Below are 13957 nucleotides of genomic sequence, written 5' to 3'. Positions count from 1 at the left end.
GAACTCAGTGGGTGGGACAGCTGGCCCAAGGATTTAAAGCGTGACTATGGCCCAAGGATTTAAAGCGTGGCTATTCCCCGCGCTGATTAGTAGGCACCTCAATGGGTGGGACAGCTGGCCCAAAGATTTAAAGCTGCTCCATAGGGATCGATCCCTGACCATTTGGTTAAGGATGGACGAGTTCCATGCCATTCGATCACTACACTAACTTTAAAATAAAACTCAATCACGTCATTATAAATTAAAACATTCAATTCTTCACAATTTGTCACTATTCAACAAAACTCATAGATAAAACTCGTTTATCATCTTTAAAGTTATCACCCAATTTATTACAACATTCTCTTTTAAATTCATGTAAATGTACCACTAAAAATCCTATGTAGTTCGAACGCTGAAATGACTAAGATGGTGGACTTAAGTTTTTATATGCTAGCTTGGATTTAAATACTTTTTACAATAATTTTCAAGCCTTTTTTTAAGTTTACTTCAAAAGCATACACTACACAAAATACGATACTTGTTGAATTACTCCTACTAGTTGATAAAAATGATTGGTTATGTAGTTATAAATTGGTGTCAGAAACAGTAAATTTTCAAATATCCATTTCCACTGCGAAAAAATTGTGATACCATCTCTTTCAACACGCCTTTAATCCCGGAGAATTATACACAAAATTTCACTACATTCTGTAATAAGAATTTCTCCTAGCCTCTCAATCATCCCCTAAATTAATCCTCCCAAATCACCAAAACAAAGAAACGAAGAAGAATTTGAAATCATTGGTTAAAAGTGATGAAGAATCTGAGGTTGGAAAAAGTGATGAATTAGGAGATGGAGAGAGGGAGGTCAAAGTCGGAGGAGAATTTGGTAGAGGATTCGATCGCCGTCATCGAATCCGTTAAGAAAATCGGCGAGTTCCGGCGTACTCAGAGGAAGGAGGGCGCGAATCTGGTGCGGCGCATGAAGCTGTTCCTGCCGTTTCTCGAAGATATCAGGGAAGTCGACAACGCCGACGTCCCCTTGCCCGCCATCTCCTGCTTCAAGAAGCTCAACAAGGCCTTCCGATCTGCCCGGAAGCTCTTGCGATTTTGCCACGATGGCAGCAAGATTTATTTGGTCCGTTGCACTTATATATTGATCGCACATTTTCTAATTCTTCGAAGCCCCAACACTTGCGTATTTAAATGCTTTTATGTTAATTCTCAGGCATTGGAAAGTGAGAGTATGATGGGCCGATTTCACACTGTTTATGAGAGTATAAGCGCTGCTATGGAAGGAATGCCTTATGAGGAGCTTGGGATTTCTCAACAAGATAAAGAGCATGTAGGAGTTGGTTGACACTGGACACACACATTCATCATTCATCAAAATCAAAATCAGTCTCATGTGCATGTATTGCAGATGGAGTTGCAGCGCGTGCAACTGAGACGAGCGAAGAAGAGGACAGACACGCAGGACATGGAGCTGACGATGGACTTGATGGTGGCACTGTCCTCAAACGACAGAAACGCGGAGATAGCCAGCGTTGAGAGGCTGGCGGTCAAGCTCTCCTTGTTCACGCCCGAGGAGCTCCACGAAGAGAGACTAAGCATTCACAAACTCTCCAATGAAAGATGGGGCATAAGCAGTGAGTGCCAGCAGCAAGTCCTCAACCTTGTGCAAAAGTTGAAGCGCTTTGCAGGCGTCGAGGAAAAGGAAGCGGTCGATGAGCCCAAACGCCTCAATGTAGCCCCCTCCTCCTTCTCCATCCCCAACGAGTTCTTGTGCCCGATCACACTCGAGATCATGACTGATCCTGTTATCGTTGCTACAGGGCAGGTGTGTACACACATGTTTCTTTCACTCTACCTTTTTGTTACGATTGTAGCTTGATAATGTCTGCTTTGGTTCAAGTCTGCACACTCCCAAAAGGCCTCAAACTAATTGAGGTTCAACAACACTTACATATTGCTTCCAACTTCCCTCATTCTCTTACGTGGACTCATTTTGGTGCAGACGTACGAGAGAAGAAGCATACAGAAGTGGCTAGACTCGAACCACCAGACCTGTCCCAAGACGGGGCAAACTCTGGAGCACTTGCTTCTCGCGCCAAATTTCGCTCTCAAGAACTTGATCCTGCAGTGGTGCGAGAAAAACAACTACCAGCCCTCCAAGGAGGCGCCCAAGAGCGCAGAGACGACAAACGACGAAAAGATCCTGTCCCTCGTGAAGAGCCTCTCCTCGAGCAAGCTAGAGGAGCAGAGAGACGCGGTGGAGCAGATCCGCTTCCTGTCAAAGGAATGCTCCAACAGCAGAAGCTTGATCGCCAACGCAGGAGGGATCCAGCGCCTCGTGCAGCTCCTATCCTATCCGGATTCGAGAATCCAAGAGCACACCGTGACCGCCCTCTTCAACCTCTCCATCGACGAATCAAACAAGCAGCTCATATCCGCGGAGGATCCCATCCCCGCCATAATAGAAATCCTCGAGCACGGAACGATCGATGCCAAAGAAAACTCAGCCGCCGCGCTCTTCAGCCTCTCGATGCTGGACGACAACAGGGCGAAGATAGGATCCTTAAACGGGATCCCACCGCTGGTGAAGCTGCTAAGAGTGGGAACGATGAGAGGGAAGAAGGACGCGGTGACAGCGCTGTTCAACCTCTGCCTGAACCCTGCGAACAGAGCGATAGCGGTGGAGGCGAGCATCGTGCAGCCGCTGCTGAGGATACTGGAGGACGAGAAGCTGGAGATGATGAACGAGACGCTGTCGATGCTGCTGGTGCTGGCGTCGAGCCCGGAGGGGAGGAGGGAGCTGGGGCAGCTGCCGTTCATAGAGACGCTGGTGAAGCTGCTGCGGGATGGGAGCCCCAAGAACAAGGAGTGCGCGCTGGCGGTGCTGCTGGAGCTGGGATCGAATAATAGTAATATGATACTTGCGGCGTTGCAGTATGGTATGTATGAGTATGTGATTGATGTTTCGAATAACGGCACGGAGAGGGGGCGGAGGAAGGCCAACACCATGCTCCGGCTCGCCAGCAAGGCTCAAGAAATTCCCTAGATACCTCCCACTGTTTTTGTTGTTGTAACAATGCAACTACAAAACTGTACATTGTTTTCTGTTTTTTTACTACTCCATCATTTTTGCTCTTCAAACATTTTTGCTCTTCAAAAATAACTGAGACTGCTAAAGTGGGACGGATGGAATAATAATCATTCTAGAATCGTAACCTCACTACAATCAAGTCATAACTCATAACCATATAATTGGACTCGATTCAAGTGAAATTCATTTCAAAATTGTTAACAAATACAAAAAATCAGAATTAGCAGAAGTGAAATTCGTTTTAGCATCATAACAAAGTGTAAATAATTAGACTCGTTTCAAGTTACATGTATCTTTAAAAATATATTTCAAAGTACTAAGTACGAAAGAGATTCGTCAATTATTAACTTAATTTTAGTTTGAGATGATCTCGCCTGAGCACGAGCATACAATACAACCATTCTTAGTTACTAGAGTATTATCAACTTAATTATTGTTTGTCCTATTTAATTATTACCTAATCATCTTACAAATTGTTTAGAGCGTGTGGTGCTATTCGAGCACACAAGAGATTCTGTGTATTCATTTTTCACTACAATATATAACATTACTATTACTAATTTATAACAAGTAGCCACAAAAACCATCGAATCAATGTTGGTAGCAATTTAGCCATATTCTAATTAATAATTACACTTAGATTTCAAAATTAAATGTGGAAAATAAATGCAGGTGAGCGCTCTGTTATTTGAAAACCTCCTCTCCTCTGGCGCCGTCTCCCCCACATCCGCTATTGCCGATCTGCAAAACCCACTCCTCCGGTTAGTCTCCCTCCGCTTCCCTACTATCACTACCTCCTCCTTTTCTCTTCACCTCTTTTATTTTCTAGCTCAACCGCAAAACTCCACAATTCAAATGATTATTTCTCATTTTCTGTATCTACTCTTCGTATTATCAGTATTTTAATTTGATTGTGCAATTCATGTAGGGTTTTGTGGGGATATTCATTTTCTTCGGCGCAATTGCGGTTTTACATAGTCAGATAAGGTTCTCGTCTTTTGAATTGGAGTGTTTTGCGCATGTCCTTGTCTATTCTATTTTGAAATAGGAGTAGTAAATTTTAGAAAGGTTTGTATGCTAGCTGGTTCATTTTTAGGTCTTGGTTTGTCTATTGGTTAATTTTTGAAGTTTTTAGTTGTTGATGGGGAACGGAATTACTATTAATTTATCTCAATTTTTAGCTGCTTTTTCTGCATTTCGGAACTTTATAATACAGAGTGGAATTTTTAAGGTTGTGCAACTATTGAGTGTTTGTTGGGGGGGGATGGGTGGGTGGGAAGAATGTCTTTAAATTGTTGGTGAAAATAGTTGTATCAATTCTGTGTTTAGTTCATGTAATCTGGTTCTGGCAGTGGTACATACACTTGTTCTGGTTGTCATTACTAAACGAATAAAGTTTGTGAATTTTTAAAAATCTCTTGATGTGGGGATTTGAGCCATTGAAATATACGAATTTATGTACTCTAAGCAATGTATTACGAGCAATATCTTATGTTTGTGCTGCAGATCACTGCTTTGGCTGGGATATTTTGTGGGAACTACTTCCAAGCTGGATTGACTTCCAATGATGATAAACGCTGAACGTAACACAAATGTAATGGCTGGTGGTGGGACTCCCACTCCTGCTCCTGCTCACGATAAGCAGTTCCCTGGTTCTGTGAAAAAGACGGCCCTCAGAGATTTGCAGAATGAAAATGTGGGATCAATTCATAAGCAGCCAGAGAATATTCATCCTGGAGGTGGGAAATCATGTGGTGACACGGTTAAGGTTTGTGGAAATAAAAGACTTACGCCTGAGCGCCCCTCAAGTTCCCAAGGTCTCGCATACTCAGCCTACAATGGTACAAATGAGAATGTCATGAACGCACGCAGGAGATTTGAGCTAGAACTTGGAGTCGGAAGACCTCATAACAATGTCGAGAAAAAAATTACAAGCTGTTCAGAACCAAAGAATGCAGTAGGTCAATCACGGCAAGATGTTAATCAGAAGACAGTGAAGAATGGCAATCTTCATCAAAGTCCAGTAGCTACACCAAACAAGCTGACAGCAATCATGGCCTTTTCAAGTAGTGGCCCATCGGTGCCTAATTCTTTGGGGAAGCATAGCAATAGCACTCCAGTGGTTAAGGTTTCTCATGAGCTTCCTCGTACCGTTGATTTTAAGACCACCAATGATCTGCTAAGAATGGAAACCGAGCGCTTCATCCACCTCCAGAAGTCTCTTAAACAATATGATGAAGCTAACCAAATAGACTACACTCAGAGTGAGTCTTTTTCTTCTGTGTGTTTGGTGAATGTTTAATCTATGCGCTATATTATCTGACAGACACTGTTTGTTTTGCGTGACTTGCTTCAGCGCTTATGCATCTACCCCCCTCAGAGCTGAGTAAGCATGCTGTAGAGTTGGAGAAAAGAGCAATCCAGTTGACAATTGAGGAAGGTAGACAACATAATTTTATTTATTTTTTGGTTTCATACATGGAACATGAGCTATATGTTGTATTTGTCCAAGAAAGTTTTGATCACTGAAATTTAAATAAGGATACCTGTTGTGATTTGTTGGTCTTTATGGGAAATATAATGATGCCAAAGGCAGTATGATTTGGTCTTTAAACAATCTTCTAAATAATTTACATTGGTTGACATCTGATGTATATGAATTTCTAAGTATTGGTGCTTCGAGGCCCTAATGGTTAAAATTGGATCAACAGCCCATCGCTAGCAGAGAACAGCCTATACTGCCCTCTTCAATGTTATGGGAAGGACAAATCTCTCTTTGAATATATATGCTTTGAGATATTTCTTTAGTCCCCCTTTTGGAAATTGGTGTATGCTATCTGTTAGCGTTCTATTTGGTTCTGAAGATAATCTTTAGCAATTTCTGGTCGTCTATTAGATACTCAGATGCACTCTCTGCATTGTATTTGTTACAGGAAACGAGATGCAGAGGATGAAGGCGATGAATGTTTTTATCAAACCTTCACCGGGTAACACTGTAACAGGTCAGCTATTGCAAGCAAACACGCGCTAACTGGTGAGACTTGTGGGAAATCTATGTGCTTATTGCGTTATCTATATATTTAGATTAAATCCTTTTCCTTATTAGGTTCTTGTAAAACTAAGTACAGCAGTTATCTTTCAGCCATATTATGGCATTCTCAGTCATTTGATGCTCTTTAGGAAATAAGCATTTATCAGAATGTAACTTCTGTTTCTTACTCTTGCATCATTAAACTTTTTCAACTCTAACTATTCGAGCTTTTATTTTCGTTTTTGTCAGTCCTCTTTTGCTGATGAGTGATTTAGTGATGAAATATCCCAACAACATTTGAACTCTAGCTGCTTGCATGATTTCGACAAGGACGTAATAGGTATAAATAGTCCATTTTTGAGTCATTTTACATATCTATTTTTGGACAATTATCTACTAATAGAGTTAGTGGTTTATGAGCAAAGATAGTATGCATTGATTTTGATCGCTCTGTTTGGCATATAACTGGTTCCACCAATTGAGGCAATATGTGTAGTTTTTAAGGGTTACAATAATAATCTCTAAATTTTTGGAATAAAATTTTCATATTTTTATCTTTAACTAAATATCTTAGCTCTCAGGTTGATCTTAAGCAGTTTTACGATAACGTTTTTGGGGATCACATGTTGAAGAAACAATGATAACATAATTTAAAATAGAAGCTACAAAAGGTAAAAAACTTCTAAGACAGCTTGAATCCAAGAAAAAGCTAATCTTAGTATCAATGATGCTAATTCGCTTTGGGGCTGGTTCATCAACACAAGTAGACACATAGATATCTAGCTAAGACATGGAATGGTGATGTTACTTAGAGCTGCCTCGATGTCGCTTTCTTCTTTTCAGAGCCTTGCAAGTACTCGAGTGCGCTCACTATGTCCACGATGCTGGGCCGGTTGTTCGCCTGTTCTTGAAGACACATTGCGGTCACAACAATTGCGTGTTGCATGCTCTTAGCCGAGTAACGTCCTTCCAACAGAGGATCCACCATCTCTATAAACCTTTTCGGGTCCTTGAGATAAGGCCGTGACTGCACAATGCCAAATCATCACAAAAACTGGTCTTTTTTACAAAGCATGATCAAACCCTATATATGGGGATGGACACGTGAAAACTTACCCATACGACAAGATTTTGCTCTCCCGGTTTCTTGCTGAAGTCCATGGCCTTGCGGCCAGTGATAAGCTCGAGCAGAACAACTCCAAAGCTGTAGATGTCGGATTTTAAGGTTAGCTTACCGCTCATGGCATATTCGGGAGCGCAGTAGCCGTATGTTCCCATGACTCGCGTGGAGACGTGGGTGTTGTCTCCCACTGGTCCAAGTTTGGCAAGGCCAAAATCAGACAGCTTGACGTTGAAGGCATTGTCCAATAACATGTTTGATGACTTCAGATCACGGTATATGACGGGTGGATTTGCTTGGCAGTGGAGGTATTCGAGGCCACGAGCTGCACCAACTGCGATCTTCAATCTCTTCTCCCAGCTCAGTGGCCCCTGATCTGGCTCTAGATCTGATAGATTAGATTAAAAAATTAGGAGGATTATGCATGATGATTAAATGTGATTAGCTTAGCTAGATTAATTACCAAAGAGATGATTCTCGAGGCTGCCTCTGGGCATGAACTCATAAACCAAGAGCCTTTGTTGAGCGTGGGTGCAGTAACCAATGAGATTTACAAGGTTGGGATGGTGCAGCAAACTCAGCATCAGCACCTCCACCACAAATTCTTGGTGCCCTTGAAGCCCCTCAAGATTCAGTTGCTTCACAGCTACAACCTTCATATATCATTAATACCATTAATTCACATCTCGATGCGTTTATTCGTTCCAGCATGAAACCTACGTACCGTGCCACACTCCAGCCGGCCCTTGTACACATTGCCAAAGCCGCCTTCCCCAATCATGTTGGCGTCCTTGAAATTCTGGGTAGCTGCTGTGAGTTCCTTGAGTGTGAAGCTGCGCGCCATGTTTCCCTTCTTGGAAACGCGTTGATCTCTCCCTCTCCCATCCTCCTCTGCAATTCAAGATTATTCAAAACCCAGGTAGAGGTGAGATCACAAATGAATCTTACCTTCTTTAACCTTGTAGCTTCCCTTTCCCTTTGCTTCAAGATCAAACATCAACCATATATCACCATCTTCAAACAAAGCAAGGAATATATATATTTACCTAATCTTTCCATGGATCTTAGCTTCAACTCTTCGTCATAGTCCAGTATATCTTCGCGTCTGAAGCTTATGCAAGGAAAGCAACTCATCTCCTTGTAGAGAAGATGGATCCAAAGAATTTTACAGAGACTAACACCACCAGCTTAGCCTCCCAAAGCGAATTCCATTTTCGTTAAACACGAAATTCTAGCGAATCATGACATTTGGGAGAAGGCATATCTGGAATTGAGAAAGAGAATGAACAACTAGTGTTTTCGAGAGAGAACTTTATATTCTCTCTCTTCTTTCACAACTCCGGACAACCTTTTTCCTGAGTAATGAAAAGCACCACATTGCTCATACATCCCACCACATTTTACAGATCTCCTCATAAGCAAAACACAACCAGACAATTCACATACTAAAATTAGTGTTCCATACAAAAACATTGAGATTTTTTCACATCTCAAATCGTAACACAACAAACTTTCTAACATAACCCCATAATTTTAGGGCCATTCTTTTTCTTTTTCTCGATCCTACATTTAGCTCGAAATTCCCTACAATACCGCCAATTTCGACAGCATTACCTGCCCATTCAAATGCTTTTGAATTCCCTTATTGCATATCATTTTCCATCTATAAAATTGGTAAATCAAGTCTAGATATGGGTAATTGTATCGGAAAGAGAGAACCGGAAATGAAATATGGCCCGTTTCGGCTCTATTAATAAGATATCACAGTTACTAGACAAGAAATCCAGATCTGTCATAAAGTATTTGGACCTAATAAATGAGCTCATGTAAATATTGTTACACTTAATGTTGATTCATATCCAAATGGAGAAACCTATCTATGTAATCCAATCTAAAACCTTGCTATCCCCTCGTGTTGCTCCTATTATCTCGCCTGGCCCGGTCGGTCATTGTCCAAGTCATAAATGTTAAAACATTCTTCAACTCTGCCTAAAGAATTAGATACACGATTGATCTATAAAAGCTTTCTGATGAACTCTGTCGTCGATCTGCAGCCCTTCATTGTAAGCCAGAGTTTTTTTTTTCACTGAAAACACCAAAGAGCTGCAGCCTAAAAATGGATGAATAATATTCAGAGTTGTAATGCCAGATCCGGCTGTTGTGGTGAACTAATTTGCAGGCTTGAACCAGGTGAGCCGGCTGGGACTCTAACATTCAGGTCTGGTGGAACTGCAAGGTTATATCTTTGCTGCTGCACTGGCCATGAAGATTTGACAGAGCTCCGCATATCAGCTTCTCCAACGGAAGTAGAGGATTTAACCTGTGCTGTTTGAAATCCAGGGGGTACACCGTTACTGCCTTCTGGCAACTTAGCTTGCTCAATAACTGAAGACTGACTTGATGAACGACTTCTTGGGGATACTGTTTCCACCTTTGGAGATGGAGCAGAGACCCCTTCCGAAACTGAAGGTTGTGGCACTGCTGCTCTAGCAGAACCTGCTGCAGATGACCCAAACATTCCGCTAAAACCATTTCTATGGGAGTTGTGCATGTGATTTTGCTGGGGTGGGAATTGTGTTCTCCAAGAAGAGACGTCACCTTGTCCCGCCACCTCAATCTGGCTGTTCAGTTTCTTAACAGCTTCGACCATGGCTTCACAGGGCCCACCCCCGACAGAAGGATTTAAGCCGGAAGTTGGGGGTGTAACAAGTTTCCTTGCATTAAAATCACCAGTAAATGATCTCTGATTTGCGACTGAGGTAGGCAATGGCTGGGGAGTTGCTCCATTCTCACCCACCCAGCCAGGACCATATTGTACCCCTGCAGGTAAGACGGCCTCTATCTTCTTCGATGCCATCTTCCAGGCTGTGGGGCCAAGCTTTGCAGCATACCTGGCCAGGCTTCGAGCATAAGCAAGGGCTTCATGAAGACCCACCTACAAGCAGGGAATGGGAGGAGTAAGTAAGTTAGGTACATACAAGTTAACAAATTTCACAGTTTTGCTGAAGAAATATACCGGGACAAGTCGCCTCATGTTTCCATTTGAATGATATAAAACGGGTGAATTGTCGCCTAAAGACATCGGATCAAATTGTCTATAGGTCTCGCGCTTGTTCTCATCCACTATAAACTGTTTTTTTCCATATTTATTATCAGCCCTTAAAATTGATGCTGCAAGTTGGAAAAGGGGTTAACTCATTGCATGAAATTAACTACTGATGAGGACTTTGACAAAGCACCCGGACAAATACCTGGAAATTCATTATTCCAATCCGTCGAATACTCGGAGTAGTTTTCACCATTTCTTGAGGTGTAAGGTGACAAAAATGAGTCAGAGGACCTGTACCTAAATAATGGTGATGCCTTTCTTAGATTGTACGAATTAGATCCTGTTGCCTTATCTTCTCCATTAGCAAGAGTTGCACCCGAAGAAAGGTCAGTACCAACACGATCTACTGGGGATGTCTCAATAGCTTTCTTTTGATTCTTACTACTTGGTGGCCTGCCTCTCCGCACTATCTTGGGCTGGGGTACACCATCAGCACCTTCATGCTTCAGATTTTTAAAGTCTCGCTTTGCAAGCTCTTGTATAGCCCGTGCCTAATGTTACCCATTGTTCAGATAGAAGGATTAACTAGGAAACAAGGCATAAATTGGTAAGAAGGCAAACCTGCCGAAAGTAGACTGTATCCGAAGCATTATATTGCATGGCATTCGAGCATATCAAATCTACATCAGCCTGGTATAAAAAATCGAGTGAAATTCAGTTGCAATCGCATCGCTTTTTGCCTCAATTACATGATAGAAGAAACCAAAACTGCATTGACAAGAATATAATGAACCAAGCTCTAGTACAGAAAACAGAAAAATCTGAGCAATAATATAATTAATAATCAATCCATGAAGGTATGAAACCTTGCCTTTACCGGCACAATCCCTAGAGTACGTGTAAATAATTCCCTAAACCATATAATACTACAATAAAATACCTAATGAATAAAAAGAAGCTCAACAAAGTCAAGTCAATGGCATAATGTGCATATCCTGATAAATTCTTGGCGCTTGTATTGGTTCTGGAAGCATCTAATGATCATTATGCCCAAAAACTACTGTTTTAGCAAGTTCATGGTCAAGGCACCGGAAGTCGCATAACATTCAAGTAGCAGTACATCTACTCTTAGCACAAAGCTTTCAACTTCCATTTTGATATTTTTCTTAAATAAGTTATCTCCAAAAACCACGGAATTTAGGATCTTGGTGAAAAATATGATCGATTAATAAAAAACTGAGTTCATTAAGATAACCATTCTGGAAACCTAAGTGGCCTAACCCTACCACACTATGCAACCATTTCAACCACCAAAACAGAAATTAAACAAAGACAATGAGTACAGCATTATATATTATAAGCTTGAAAGTTCAGTTTCTCATCATCAAACCAACCTCCAACTCATCCAAGTTTTTGTAAGCCCTACTCTCAAGTTTCTTCCTAACTGTTCCAAAATCCATTGGATGCTTTATTATGTCAAAATAATCAGGCAGCTGCAAGAAAAATTGTCTAGGTCAGCAGCAGAAAAAGAGAACGGTATGATATAATAAACAATCTGGCTTGGTGTCATCACCTCGTCAGGATCCACTGGCTCAGAAAATACCCCATATGTGTCCTTCCTGCATCAAGATAAATCCAAGAAACTATTGCTGAAAACTAGTGATGGAGGACCAAAATAAAACAGTCCAAGAAAGGTAAAAAAAGATGAGCATCAACCGAAACTAAAAGAAGTACAAAAGTAAGTACATACTTTTGAAGCCTATCAAGAATGAAGACCAACAACTTTTTTTCAGGTAAAGGAGCTGTGGGACCAGACTCCTTGGGTGACACTGTCCACAAAAATTAAATGAGAGTCCACAGTCAAATGGCAACATGAACGCAATCCCCTACATAATTTCTCAACTAAAAGAAAATTTATTTATCTTTAAATTTGTGTCCTAACTCCTAAAATCATGAGTTAAACCTTGTAGAGGAGTGTCTGTCACTTTCAAGACCTCTTTATCCTGCAAAGATCAATGCAACCATCATGATTCAAAACCCCCACAATACTCACTCAAATAAGCAATTACATAAAATCGGTTAACTAAAAAATAGCATCAGAAGTCCCAAAGAGAAAATTATACCCCAATAATCAATTCAAGTAAGCCAAAATTGAATTTGCATGCAAACACAATGTTATTCCGAATATAAAAAATGACAAAAATAGAAGTTGTAGGCTCTAACGTTGTGATAAATATATGGATATATTGACAAACTTCTGTACTTGGAAAAGGAATGGTTTTCATAAATAGACTCGAAGTAGATTATATACAAGATAGTTTATAAATGTATGTTTTACTTAAGAAAGTACAGAAACGTAAAGAAATCATGTAAAAATCACAGATTCACAAGGAAACAGAATCATTAATCTGTTTTATTGTAGCGACTTAAACTTGACTGAGTCAAAACACAACATTCACTTCAGATCGTCAGAAGCTACAGCATAAAAAAGAGAAAAAGTAAAACATTAATGTTTTGAGCGGGAAATTCCAGAAGCCCATCAGATCAAAAACCACATTTTAAAACCCCCCAGATATTCCGGGGCCAAAATGTTCCCAAGATAGAAACTTTAGCTTCGCATTATTCACATAAAAAATAAATTTATTAGCAAATCAAATATTTTCAGCAAAGACTCTAGATGAACCACGCGAAATCCCGTGCAATTTCAAAAAAATCAAACGAATTCAGCAGCGAATCCAAACCTGATCCAAACCCCCATCGTCAGATCCGCCATCGTCGTCAATTATCTTGCGTTTCTTCGCGGAACCCTCCCGATCCTCATCCTCGGGGTCAGAATCATAGCCCGACCCGGACTCGGAACCAGAATTGGAATCGTGGGAATGCCCGCCGCTGTGCTGGAGCTGGTGCTGATTCTTCTCGTCGGCAAGAGTCTTGTCATCCGATTGAGGCAGGCGAACGACGAGCTTGACCTTCTTCTCCTTGCGCTCGTCTTCGTCTTCGTCGTCGTCGAATTCCGGCCGCGGCGGAGAATCGTGATTGTTAGGGTTCCGGCGCGTGGATCGTCGGCTTGCGGAATTGGAAAGAGGGGTTTTTGGCGGGGTGGAGAGAGGAGGGGGATTCTTCAAAGGACGGCCTTTCTTCTTCTTTCTCTTCATCTCGGTTGTTGCTGCTGCCGCAGTTGGTACCTTACCCATTGTCTTTGGGTTTTGGAGTGAGAGAAGAGAGAGAAAGAGAGAGAGCCTTTTTCTTTTTTCTCTTTTCCACTGCATACAATTGGAAATTTAACTACTTCCAAACGACGCCGTTTTTGTTCTTTTTTATTGTGAATTGGATAGAGAAATTACTCTGTTTTTGGACATACTACAAAATAATGTTAGTTATGTTTTCTAAATTGGACAGCTAACTATATTTATGTATGAATTGGTACTCACTTTAAATTCAAATTATCATGGATTCAGTTTCCAATTTCCAATTTCCAAAATTATGTCATGTGAGAAATTAGGGTCCACAAAAACTTAATTATATTTATTACTACTATATATCATTCCCCAATGCAAAACTTGCGTAATATGGAGTAAGAAGGAAAATAAAAATGAAACAAATTAATACTTCAAAATTAGTACTATACTAATAGTAACAATATACACATGAATTAAAGGAGTTCATATA

The 13957-nt window shown here is 40.9% G+C and overlaps 4 protein-coding genes across 5 annotated transcripts; 2 read left to right on the top strand and 2 right to left on the bottom strand.

The window, feature by feature from the left end:
• Nucleotides 1-778: 778 nt before the first annotated feature.
• Nucleotides 779-3043, top strand: LOC125217968 (U-box domain-containing protein 15-like). The gene is made up of 4 exons (XM_048119550.1): nt 779-1120; nt 1211-1327; nt 1406-1822; nt 2000-3043. Exons 1-4 carry the CDS (start codon nt 836-838, stop codon nt 3041-3043), a joined length of 1863 nt encoding a protein of 620 aa, XP_047975507.1. The 5' UTR covers nt 779-835.
• A 691-nt stretch (nt 3044-3734) lies between these two features.
• LOC125218649 lies at nt 3735-6337 on the top strand. 2 transcript variants are annotated; one of them, XM_048120365.1, is made up of 5 exons: nt 3735-3849; nt 4017-4075; nt 4595-5352; nt 5445-5528; nt 6022-6337. In XM_048120365.1, exons 3-5 carry the CDS (start codon nt 4653-4655, stop codon nt 6117-6119), a joined length of 882 nt encoding a protein of 293 aa, XP_047976322.1. In that variant the 5' UTR covers nt 3735-3849; nt 4017-4075; nt 4595-4652; the 3' UTR covers nt 6120-6337. The 2 variants fall into 2 exon arrangements, with proteins under 2 accessions (XP_047976322.1, XP_047976323.1); XM_048120366.1 differs by lacking the exon at nt 4017-4075 and having other exon boundaries at nt 3746-3849.
• A 408-nt stretch (nt 6338-6745) lies between these two features.
• Nucleotides 6746-8912, bottom strand: LOC125222219 (probable serine/threonine-protein kinase PBL21). Its single transcript, XM_048124718.1, has 5 exons — nt 8286-8912; nt 7964-8130; nt 7703-7892; nt 7236-7627; nt 6746-7146 (listed from the first exon to the last, which is right to left on the bottom strand). The coding sequence occupies exons 1-5, from the start codon at nt 8371-8373 to the stop codon at nt 6928-6930; spliced, it is 1056 nt and encodes a 351-aa protein (XP_047980675.1). The 5' UTR covers nt 8374-8912; the 3' UTR covers nt 6746-6927.
• Nucleotides 8913-8960: 48 nt separating this feature from the next.
• LOC125222217 lies at nt 8961-13549 on the bottom strand. Its single transcript, XM_048124717.1, has 9 exons — nt 13030-13549; nt 12252-12291; nt 12039-12117; nt 11862-11907; nt 11683-11781; nt 10910-10978; nt 10491-10839; nt 10256-10410; nt 8961-10174 (listed from the first exon to the last, which is right to left on the bottom strand). The coding sequence occupies exons 1-9, from the start codon at nt 13480-13482 to the stop codon at nt 9371-9373; spliced, it is 2094 nt and encodes a 697-aa protein (XP_047980674.1). The 5' UTR covers nt 13483-13549; the 3' UTR covers nt 8961-9370.
• Nucleotides 13550-13957: the final 408 nt, after the last annotated feature.

This window comes from Salvia hispanica, chromosome 4 (assembly GCF_023119035.1).
Source record: "Salvia hispanica cultivar TCC Black 2014 chromosome 4, UniMelb_Shisp_WGS_1.0, whole genome shotgun sequence".
NCBI lineage: Eukaryota > Viridiplantae > Streptophyta > Magnoliopsida > Lamiales > Lamiaceae > Salvia > Salvia hispanica.
Note: the sequence above shows the minus strand (reverse complement) of the source record. Positions and strands in the feature narration are given on the sequence as shown.